General features: G+C 37.0%; 2 protein-coding genes across 2 annotated transcripts; both read right to left on the bottom strand.

Moving 5' to 3' along the window:
* Nucleotides 1-925: 925 nt before the first annotated feature.
* Nucleotides 926-2,164, bottom strand: LOC138319540 (acetylcholine receptor subunit beta-type acr-2-like). Its single transcript, XM_069262691.1, has one exon. It carries the CDS (start codon nt 2,162-2,164, stop codon nt 926-928), a length of 1,239 nt encoding a protein of 412 aa, XP_069118792.1.
* A 7,330-nt stretch (nt 2,165-9,494) lies between these two features.
* Nucleotides 9,495-11,789, bottom strand: LOC138319957 (uncharacterized). The gene is made up of 4 exons (XM_069263064.1): nt 11,741-11,789; nt 11,070-11,297; nt 10,709-10,783; nt 9,495-10,064 (listed from the first exon to the last, which is right to left on the bottom strand). The coding sequence occupies exons 1-4, from the start codon at nt 11,772-11,774 to the stop codon at nt 9,589-9,591; spliced, it is 813 nt and encodes a 270-aa protein (XP_069119165.1). The 5' UTR covers nt 11,775-11,789; the 3' UTR covers nt 9,495-9,588.
* Between the last annotated feature and the right edge of the window lie 281 nt (nt 11,790-12,070).

The following is a 12,070-nucleotide window of genomic DNA, read 5'->3' as shown; positions in this document are numbered from 1 at the left end:
ATTACTGAATAAAAATACAATGTCATTTTTTCGACCACTTATGGCACATGCAACGTTATTAGTCAATTTACAGACTAGGTGCAAAATCTATTGGATAATGGATACTATACTATAGAGTGTAAAGTGCAGTTTATGGAAATTAATATTGTGCTCGATATTTACATTGAAAGTTCAACAAAATTTATAGTAAATGCATAACATATGTCTTTATCTATTTGTGTCCTATTTATTTGTAAATATGTTATATGCAAAAATGGAGAGAGAAAATATGTATGTTAACTGGATATATGAAGTATATGTTGAGATGATAATAAAAGTGATAGTGAGACATTTCAGTTAAAGCAGGAAGTATATCAGATATCGATAGACGTAGGGGATTCATTAGTAGGTCCAGAGTTCCCTCTAATACCTTATACACCTATTTCAAGATATTTTTCAAGTTGCAGAAGATGCCCACGTACTTAAAGAGCTTCCAAGGGGGTAATTTTCTCTACTTCCTTTCGGGGTTATTTCCTCATTCCCGACCACCTCCTCATCTCCACTCCCAATATTCCGCTCAAATGTCTAACTTTTTTCAATGCCATGTGTAGTTATTAATGAGGTCATTCTAAGTGAGGTATAATTATTTATTTTATTTGATGCTAATAAATGAATAACACTCTTTACACAAATGTTGGAATATTAAACATATAATTTCTATGGTGTAATTACACAAACGTCACAGATATACAAAGGGTACATATTTTTTTTAGTAACTTAAATATAAATCCTACAATAGATATATGTATACATTCTGAAGAGTCAGATGGAATTGTTTTCGTCTGTAAGGTTATTTGCCCGATAAAAATATATACATAAATAGAACCTTTGTTACATATTAGTTTACATGTTTACACTGTGCACGTGATGTTGTACACGTAGTTTATTATTGACTCTGTTTGCTTCCTATAGCAAACAATAGGATTGTCGATAAAATAACCGCAATCATCACTACCCAGAAACACAAAAAATCAATCGCTGACGTCACGTCTGGCCACGTCATATCCTGCAGATCTGGTATAGGAGATGCCATTTCATGTCGGGAACACGTACTTAAATCATCTATGGTGTTTTCGCAGTTTTGAATCTTTCTTGTTGATTTACGACATTGCAACGCCCTACAGAGTCTCACGAGACACTTCACACATTTCGGTATTTGATGTGAATCCTGTCTGTAGTGCAGGCGTAGTTGTAACGCAGTGATTATGATAGTAGTCGTTCCAACGCTGAGAAGAACAACAAGGTATACCGACAATAACGACATTGTTGCACTTGCAGGAAGAGATCCGCTGACGATAGTTAGAAACACAGCAAACGCCAGATATAGAGTGATTGAATAGCCCATCTTTTCTCCACTCTCTATAGGGATCAGAAAGGTACAGACGGACATAATCGACAGCATGGTTATCGGTAATACTATCGTAACCATTATGTGGTGGGATTTCCTCTTGATAGTTATAGAAAATGTAACAACAGACTCAAAATCTTCGGAAAATGAAGCTATCGCAGAAGACTTTACAAAATCCCACTTGCCACTTTCCTTATACTCATCCATCTCTATATCGAATGCGTGAAGGCGAACTTCATTAGCGCCACTAGACCATACACGGAACCGAATATCACATGTTTGCTTGTCAAAAGGGAAGTATTCGATATCAACAGAACATTGGGTTTCAAACACTTCATACGGAAACCAGCCAACCAAGCCGTTATTGTCCACTAATACTCTTATAAAGTCGCTACCCAATGTATCAAGCTTAGTAAATCCATTCACAAGGGCGATGTGTGGTTTCCAGATGGCGGTCTGCGGCAACTGAATATTATCTACATCGTTAAACATGGCTTTGTCCCACATCAGGCGGGAATCCTGCCAATTTATTATAAGATAAGCTATAGTTGAAAGTCTTTCTTGTACTTCGTCTATATCTGTGATTCCTAGGAGACGCATATGTAGGTCTACAATCGTAGTCTCATCCTGGTCATCCATCGGTCTTATGTTCTTATTGTATGTATTATCGGCGAACAGAAACCTGTGTAGCTCCCTAGTGTCATTGTATGAGGCTGCCGAAACTGAAACTGGTAACAAGAATACAAATACTAGAAACACGTTTAGCGAAGCAGCCATAATGTTCGCTGTTCAACCTTTAATCTGAGATGAAGTCAGAATCGTGATGATTTGTCGAAGTTTAGGCCGTGTTTGCTTGTCACAACAGTAGACTGTCGTTATTCAGCCGTTAGGTCTCTGGACCATAGCTACTCGAACAAATCACAGGACATGTATCCATGAATTTAAAGTAGTGTATATATTATTCATTCACCAGAATCTATGTATATGTACCAATTATATTTAGAACATGCAGTTACACTTCCCATGGGGGGTATAAGCCTTAAAGCTATAGAATCAGAAACTAATGACGCTATGAATCGTAAAACCGACGACTAAACCATGATTTTAAATTTGAATTAAGATATAAATAATTAACGACGCCTTGTGAATACCGCCCCATCAGAGACATACAACGTAATAGTTCTAATAACACTTTAGGGAAACTCTGGATGTTATTTAGGTCAGAAGTTATTGTGGTAACTATCAATTATGTATCCTTGTAGTTTTATATTTATCGCGTCCGAGTTTGGGTCGGGACCGTTGAGATAAAATAAAAGTTCGTTCCCAGCCTAGCACTGTGACCAAAAGAAAATACAATTTTACAGTTTGTTATAAAACCACCATTCACGAAATTCACAATCCTTACAAGTTCTAGCTCATAGTCCATATGGATTCAGAGATGGAGAATGCTGTCATAGAGAAATTTGAGATGTTCTTTGTTGTTATATAATTGTATATTTTACCTATAGATGTGTTGACAAGTTTAAAATCTACCCTAAGGCATTGTGGTCTTATTTTTGTGGAGTGACCGACAATTACATATAGTATTCACGTGTCAAAGTGTTTATAACCTTCCTTGAGGCAATGGTGTCATTGATAAGTTTAAGTAGATATATTTCATATCAAACTACCGATATATTGTCAAGTCGTTTGATTGTGATAATATCTTTATGCTATTGATCTTGATTACATCCGGGTTTACCTATCGGACAATGATCATTTTATTATAAAAACCCATGCCTGATTTATGAACATGAGTTGGATCCCCAAACCTTCAAGGCGGTCACTACGGATATTTCTTGGATTACCAGATAGTGAACTGTGTGTGAACATTATTCAAATTGTGGACTTTTATATGTTGGATCGCCATCTACGGACAAATAATTCAGTGTCTACGTTGGATTACCAATACGAGTGAACTTTCATTTTATTTCTATGTAATGTGCCACATATGTTTGATATATGGGAAAGAAATACAATACAAGAGAAAATCAAATTCCACTTGAATTCTTCGTTTTGTGTCCTGTGATTTATATCATTACCAACGGTCCGAACTGAACTTGAAAACAACACACATTTTCTTTATTAAAATTGGTGAGAGAATTCGGAGTAACTTGCCACAGGTAAGCCAAGTTACGCACAAGATCCCCGGGAACCTCAGCGAGACCCCAACCTTGGAGCACCAAGACTAGTACTGTTGCCACAAATCTGCTCCGCATTTCAACAATGGATACCACATACCGAAACGAAATGTCGTACCAAAGAGCATTCCCCTCAACGACACGAACAACGTTTCTACCAAATCTACCTTTCAACCGAAGATGGACACGTTCATCCGACGACGCCTGCCAAACAACGGCTACAAGACACCAGGAACCCCCGATGTCATCTATCAGGCCAAAATCGTCGCCTCGGAATCAGTGTTTTAGATGTGGTAAGCGGGTATTCCGTTGTTTTCAAGAGCACGTTAATATCACCTGTCAGGCAAAATCAGCCCAATGTTTCAAATGTGGCAAATTAGGACATTTTTCACGTGCTTGTTTTTCAAAGCGCCCAATTTCGGACCAATCAAACCAAAATTATAAATCAGAAAGTAAATTTCACAAAAGCAGGGACGCAAAACGCATGTCAGAGTTCATCTTACGAAAATCAATCGTATGTGCATTTCCATTTTCGGACCTTTCTGACTCAGAATTCACCAAAATAAACAAAAGAAATCAAATTCAAGTGCAAATTGTAACACCGATCAAAAGCAACAATGGCACAAATGAAAACGAGCTGGAAATTAAAGAGCTCAAAATCACCAATGACAATCTTGAAGCTGAAAATGAACGCTTGAAATTAGAACTAAACGAGAATCAAACTTATACCAATGAGTTAAGAGTCAGCTTTGCAGAAACTTTTAATTTGTACCAGAGTGAACATGAGCGTTTAAAACGGGAGAATGCATTTTTTGAAAAAAGAAACGACGATAAATCTGGTCAAATAGTTCGTCTTGAAAAAGACATCACAAAATACAAGGAAACAATCGCTAATCTTGAAAGCAAGATTCAGAATTTCGAAAGAGAAACTTCGCTTGTAAATTCTCAAATCTCTCGACAAAATTGTCAAAATTACGCACCTCCCAATCATAACCAACCATTTCGGCCAAATCGAAGACGAGGAAATTTTGGAAATCAATTCGGCTATTATTAAATTTTTAGCGGTTTTGCTTAACCCATGCTTAAGCTAATTTTACTTCTAGATTTGAAGAAGTAAATGAAATTCAATGACAGTCTCTTGAAAACAACAGTATCCACTTTTATTACATGTGTGTTAATTTGATGGACAATCTACTGAATGAACGTTATAAAGTTGTGAAAAGCCTCTAGGTGTATTTAGATTATCAACACTGACTTGTTTAACAAATAATTTAGACTCTGGGACAGAGTCTTCCTGAGCGAGAAGGAAGTTGTCATAGAGAAATTTGAGATGTTCTTTGTTGTTATATAATTGTATATTTTACCTATAGATGTGTTGACAAGTTTAAAATCTACCCTAAGGCATTGTGGTCTTATTTTTGTGGAGTGACCGACAATTACATATAGTATTCACGTGTCAAAGCGTTTATAACCTTCCTTGAGGCAATGGTGTCATTGATAAGCTAAGTAGATATATTTCATATCAAACTGTCGATATATTGTCAAGTCGTTTGATTGTGATAATATCTTTATGCTATTGATCTTGATTACATCCGGGTTTACCTATCAGACAATGATCATTTTATTATAAAAACCCATGCCTGATTTATGAACATGAGTTGGATCCCCAAACCTTCAAGGCGGTCACTACGGATATTTCTTGGATTACCAGATAGTGAACTGTGTGTGAACATTATTCAAATTGTGGACTTTTATATGTTGGATCGCCATCTACGGACAAATAATTCAGTGTCTACGTTGGATTACCAATACGAGTGAACTTTCATTTTATTTCTATGTAATGTGCCACATATGTTTGATATATGGGAAAGAAATACAATACAAGAGAAAATCAAATACCAATTGAATTCTTCGTTTTGTGTCCTGTGATTTATATCATTACCAACGGTCCGAACTGAACTTGAAAACAACACACATTTTCTTTATTAAAATGCTATGCTATGTACAATAGTGTACAATTTGGTCAATGAACTTTAATCTATATTTTGGTAAGGCACTTTATTCTTTTTGGATAATATAATTTATCGCTTACAAAGTAACTGATATATATTAACCCAGACATAATAAGTGTTGCATTACTTTTACAAAATTACATTACTAAAACATTTCCAGAATTTCCTTACATTTTAACTTGCAAAGAGTCAAACACGATGTCAAAATATACGTATCCTGATAAAATCAATAGAGTGGATATAAATTCAGTTTTGGTTTAAAGTATCCTATTTTGTATTAACATTATCCTGTTTTGGGTAAAACGTTAATTTGGAACAATGTCCCCAAAACTTACCAAAATCATGCTGGACTTTGGTCAACGTTAGCCGAAAGTTGGTATAAGCAGACGATGACAGCAAATGAAATGAGCGGCGAACTCGCCTTTTATACATACCCTTGCGGAACATTAGTTGCACGCGACATCTCGAACCAAATTCTGAAATCCTGATTTATATTTGGTCCGTATCCTTTTACGGGTCAACACAATGCTAAAGACATTTCCCCTCCAACACTAAAGAGTTCCAAAGCTTCATAGTCATGGTCGGTTCTGAAGTTGTCCGGTTAAACTGACAGTTTAGTGACGAAAAATTCGATGTATGATGTGCCAAGACTGTGGTAACTATGTATAACATCAATATTCCTGGTTATTCCTTATCTCGTATCATTATAGCATGCCGAGTCATTTAAGGTCAATTTTCACCAGGCATGATACTATATGGCGAACGCCTTCAACATAAAAATGTCGCTAAATTATCTACTGTCTTTTCTATAGAACATATGTTCATCTCCTGTTGGTTAATCATACGGTTTTATTGTAAATTCGGACATTCATGAATTGTAACAATAAAAACATAAATTACAGATTTTGGACTTTATCGTAACGACAGCTTCTCAATATGTTCTTCTCAGACAAATAGCTATCTATACGCGTGAAGTTTGATGATTTTCTTTTAATTATTTTGATAACGTACAACTTGCGATGATTATAGTTGCAAAACCTATTTCACAAGAAAACAACACAGGCCAGGAATGTATAGAAGCGAAACATATTTTTTTCTGCAAGGTTACCATTGACATTCGAGAGGAAGGGTCCAGATAAATAGTCAATGTAAATCATCTTTATTTCTAACCTCAAAGTTCTTAGATTTCAAAACAATAGTTAGAATCTACCAAAAGAAGTAATACATAGAAAGAAAAAAATAAGACATAGTGCTCCTGATGTACCTTCTGAAGGTAAACGACAACTGTATAGTTGTATGCGCCAGGCAGATAACCTGTTACTACATCAATGCCAGCTCAGCAGGACAACTCTAATCTCTGGACTATTTATGTGCTTCGTCCCATCCCACGGACTGTGTATGGCCGTCTTGGTACAAGCGCACGACTCTGTCGTAGAGGCATCCGTTTACGATGAGGAACTCCTTGATGAACCTTGTCCTCACCACTCCACAAAGAGGTACAGTCCCTCACCTTCAATCACTATGTTATGGAAAACATCGTTTTCTAATCTATGAATGTAGGAAAATTTGTAGAGGCTGCTGTGTAGACTGCCTGGCAGAATCACATTGGCCTACGCGTTAAAATACCCCAGAAGACTGATGAACTAGCGCACAGTAATCTGCCACATGTTCATTAAGGCTAGAATAAGTCTTGAGCGCTATGGAGTGTGTCTTCTGCCGGTAAAACAATTCGAAGAGCCGCATTGAAACGGTTGCCCAAGAAGACAAAGTCCTGAGACGGAGTGAACTCCGACTTCTCTCTGGAATGAAACTTATCTACAGCAAACGGTTGAGGACCAAGCAAGTATTCTGCACCATCCATTATCAGACCATTAGCAGCATGAAAAATTGTCGAAGCATATGCAAAAATATACTGAACAAAAACATTGTAAAAAGAAGAGAATCTATGGTGCACCCTAAAATGTATACATCGCAAATTAAAAGGAGGTACTTCCTTGTCGAGTTTTGAATGGGATATAAATAAAATGTATATAAATATTCTTCAGATCCCTTTCAGGTCGATGATGGGACGTCAAGCGCCAGACGAGAAAAAATCTATAGTTGAAACAGCATTAGGCATATCCCAGCAGTTCAAAGCTTAAGATTAGCTCAAATCTTCAACGCATCACGCTTAACATCCTGTGAATAATCAGGACCAATAAACATGGAGTTTTTGAAATGACGACCCGCTTGGTGCGCCAATTCTTTGTGACAGGAAAACAAACCCCTCAATTTCAGCCTGCCTGGATGCGGGACTTACGTCCTGTACTAAATGCAGGTGGTACACAATAGTACTCTCAACTAGGGTTCTATCACTACGTGTAGAAGGCTTAGGCCGGACCCAGTGCTCAGCAGTGTGGTGGCCTCCAGGACCGATGACACAGGAGGCAATTTTTCTTAATGAGGACAAGGGAAACATCTAAAAGCATCTGCAAATTGTCAAATTGCCATTCAAACTCTAACCATTCCAACTCACATTCGTATCACGTCCTTCGACAAAAAAAAGACGTACATTGTTTTACTGAATACCATAAAGGACCTCTTTAACGAACATTCTAAACTGTGATTATAAACAAATGAAGGTGTTCGTACCTACAGATCAATCTTCACTCTACAATCAATTTTTCGGCATACCTTTTAAGTGATTTCCTCAGCGAGAATGCACAGATAATCAAGGAGATTGTGCTTAAAATGTTAGATGGATGTTTGTGTTGCTTTCAATATACAGACGGTCTGGTGTCATATTATGGTAGGCCTACTCGGTACTGTTCACATAGGAATGTCGAAATTATTGTTGATTAATGAATTATTCAGTATTATTCTGCAGGTTCCTTATACAGTATATTTGAAAATTCTTGACAGAAATACATAAATAAATACATGTATGTAGCCTAGGCCATTTTACCGGTATTTCAAAAGTGGCGATTGTTTGTTATCATTCACCAATATGATGTTTTTCAGATTATTGACGAAACAAATAGGACACAAAGAATTAATGATACAAATAATCGGTCCTCGATGCGATAAATTCGTTTTATAGTCAGTTATTGACCCCCTATAAAGGCATAGAGGGTCAGTACGAAGTAAAGGAGGCTCGGGCTACGCCCTCGCCCCCTTTAAATCTTACTGACCCTCTATGCCTTTATAGGGGGTCAGTAACTGACTATATAACTAATAATAGAATAGTATTGCTAAATTGGACCTTGCCTAACAAAGACCCTTAAACGACAAATTTACCGGCCCAGAATTTTTCTGAAACTTCAGGTTATGAGCCAACTTTTTAGAAAATATTTTTGGTGCACTCAAACTGGAAGTGGGTTAATCACCATTGTTAATAATTGACATGACCGAAAATAACACCCAAAATTCAACATTTTCTGTCTTAAAAATGTAGCCGAAATTGTATTTGTTACATTTTGCCTACATATTTGTGATCATGACATATAATTATTTAACCTCTTCAGAAAATAATACAGTTTGATGACATAAAACATTATTTTGATACCTTTCTGGGTCAAAAAGGGAACCCTGTCATACACCTCTACATGACAACTTTAATTTGACCATAGCACAGTCCCCTAGGACCGTTTCAATTTTTAAACGTATTTCAAGGGTTTGCATTAATGTTTCTACGTATAACATTTAATTTCGATAAAATTGGTTCGTGGGCAAATTTTCATTGTTCGTGAAAGAGGTCTTTTTTGTAATTAATTATGTTCCACAGTGAAGATTTTTAGGTGTTTTTTATATATCAGTTAGTTTCGTTTCTGTTGCAATTTTGTGTAAGGCAAAAATTCTGATAAATGCCCTAGCCTAACCCCGAGCATAGACACATCAGTAATCCCAAATGTAAATAAATCAAAAATGTCAAAAGTGTTTTAGAATAAGCTATCTATACTTCCAAATAAGGTATTGATACTGAAATTGGAAATCAAATACTAACGTCTTTTAGGTTACGTGTTTTATTGTGTTAGATCACACAGACAACACAAGGGACGAGTTTGCCCTCCTCATACGGTGGACAAGGCAGAGACTCACACCTTGTTACAGCAGGACGGAAAAGTACCCCATTATCATCTTGCTGTCCCCCAGGAATTGCCTGGATTTTGCTGTCCATACAGATATAATCGGTGCTAGCGGTAGCATTACTCCATCCAGCGACTATAAATCCGCCATACGCCTGTTCCCAGCCGGGGTAGCACTCAGTCCTTCCTGGGACCATTATCGAGGCCGTGTGTAGAGTGTCTCTACACACAGAACACGTGATATCCTCGTCATTCTGAGGAAGACCAAACACATAATAGCCTTGCTGAAGTTCTGCACCGTATATATTACTTGGGCTATAATTGGTGTCAAACGTACTATGGCCAGCCGTGGGATCATCAGGCATACACAAAGAGTTTGAAGCGTCTCCGGGGTTATTAAAATACCCACCACCAATGTATCCTTGATGATAAAAAGGTAAAATAAGACACGCAATAAAATGTGATTTGACAGATTTTTCTGATTTGTCAGAATTGGGTCACGTGTAGGCCTATAAACAATGATATTGACTCGGGACACATGCAAGTGTATCATGGCGTCTTATTAGAACGCGTTTTTAATGTCTACAATGTGACGCCTTTTTCACGACGATTTATTTTTTGCGTTTTCTTGCCCACGCAAAATGCGCGAAATTTTGTAGGAATTATGATTTTTTTCAAGTATACAGTGTAAGATACAAACATATTATAAATCAAAAGCATAAAAGTTGAGGTTCCGAGGGCGAGGTTGCGAAATCCCGAGACTGCCTCGCAATCTCGTCCTCGCAACCTCATGATCTCACCTCTCAATTTCGCGATCTCGACTTGAGGTCAAGATTGTGAGGTCGTGAGGTGGTTTATATAACCGGATATGATGAATTGAAGTAAGCTTTGGAATATAAAAATCAACTAAAACAAGTTCAAACTGTATTTCATATGTAGGGATGGCCTGACCTCACCATGATAGAAATAAAATATAAGCAGTAGGAACTTAAAGTGTACAGCCTTACACATCTGGTTACAGATGGACATCGGGATAGGCTGGTATTGTATTAATTAAACACTGACCTGAGTAGACAGTTTGGCTCCCGTTCAGCAGTGGACAGTCCTGCCGTCCCCACCTTGTGTAAACTACGCCAGTGTCTAGAGAGAGTGAAAGCAATTGGGTACTTGTTATGTGGTGACTCATCGAGTAAAGCAAGACCATGCAATGAAATTATATTAAAATATTGTTTAGTAAACAAGATCTTTGTTTACATGTGAGCATTAAAATGACTCAATGGCTTCTGGGCATATTATTTCAATTTTGAAATAAAGTTCTGAGCACATCAATCAACATTTACGATATACCTTTTATGCAGTGTATATACGAATAGATAATGCATAGTGTGTCATAATACATGTTCTAAAACATTTTATGGTCGTTTACCTTCATTTGAAAGCTTCTGAATAGCTGCCTGTTGACTATTAGTGAGACCCTGTAAGTCAATTATTGTCAGCTGTTGGGTGTCTATAGTCCGTTTCTGGGATTCCACCTGAACTTTGAGATCCTGTAGTTCGGACTGTAGATGGTTCAGCTGCTGCGCCACGTAATTTGGATCACTCATAAGAATTCTTTTGTCAGTGGCTGAGGCTAACACAATCAGAAAGCAAGTTCCTATAAACAGAAGAAGCATATTGTGGATTGTCAAGTCTGCCCCACTTCCTGGTAGTAAAACTGTATTGAGAAAGGATTGATAAGTGATAGCTTACATGGAATTCACACCCACGTTAAACGTCAAACATCTTATCAAAATAACTGTACTATGGAGTTTTATGTTGATCATGTATTGCCATGAAATTTACCTCGGATTTCCCGATCCAAGTAAATTCGCGAAAATTGATCGATGCAAAGTAATATCTTCCTCCCCATTTAATATATTGATAGGAATATTCAATCCATTTAAATCCGCGAATACTAATCTTCGTGAACTTGCATGTATATTAAAATTGAAATCGCGAATATGAGTAGCCTTGAAAAAAACTTTGTTTACAGTAGTCGTAGGTGGACTGATTCGGGTGTGCTGGGTTGAATTTGAGGATAATCCATCTCGAACATACCTAGGTCAAAACGTATTTTAAAGGTTTTAATCATGTTCCTCGCATTGTGTTAAACGTTTGTCTTCTGTAGTGCTACTTCGCATATATAATCTGTCTGAACGAAAGTGTAATACCATTAGATAAACTAGTAGTAGAGTATATGAAAGGTCGTACTGAATGAAGAAACAACAATAACTGCAAAATCGGATGTTAAGAAAACACAAAACAAAAACAAACAAAAAACAGAGAGTTATATGATGGCTGCAGACAACCATTGTTTTAACATGCAACCCTCTGAATCAGTAAATAAGGTAAATAATAGTACACGCGTACTTCATGTGAGACTATAAC

Source organism: Argopecten irradians, chromosome 3 (genome assembly GCF_041381155.1).
Source record: "Argopecten irradians isolate NY chromosome 3, Ai_NY, whole genome shotgun sequence".
In the NCBI taxonomy this organism is placed as follows: domain Eukaryota; kingdom Metazoa; phylum Mollusca; class Bivalvia; order Pectinida; family Pectinidae; genus Argopecten; species Argopecten irradians.
This window is presented reverse-complemented; position numbering and strand designations above follow the sequence as displayed.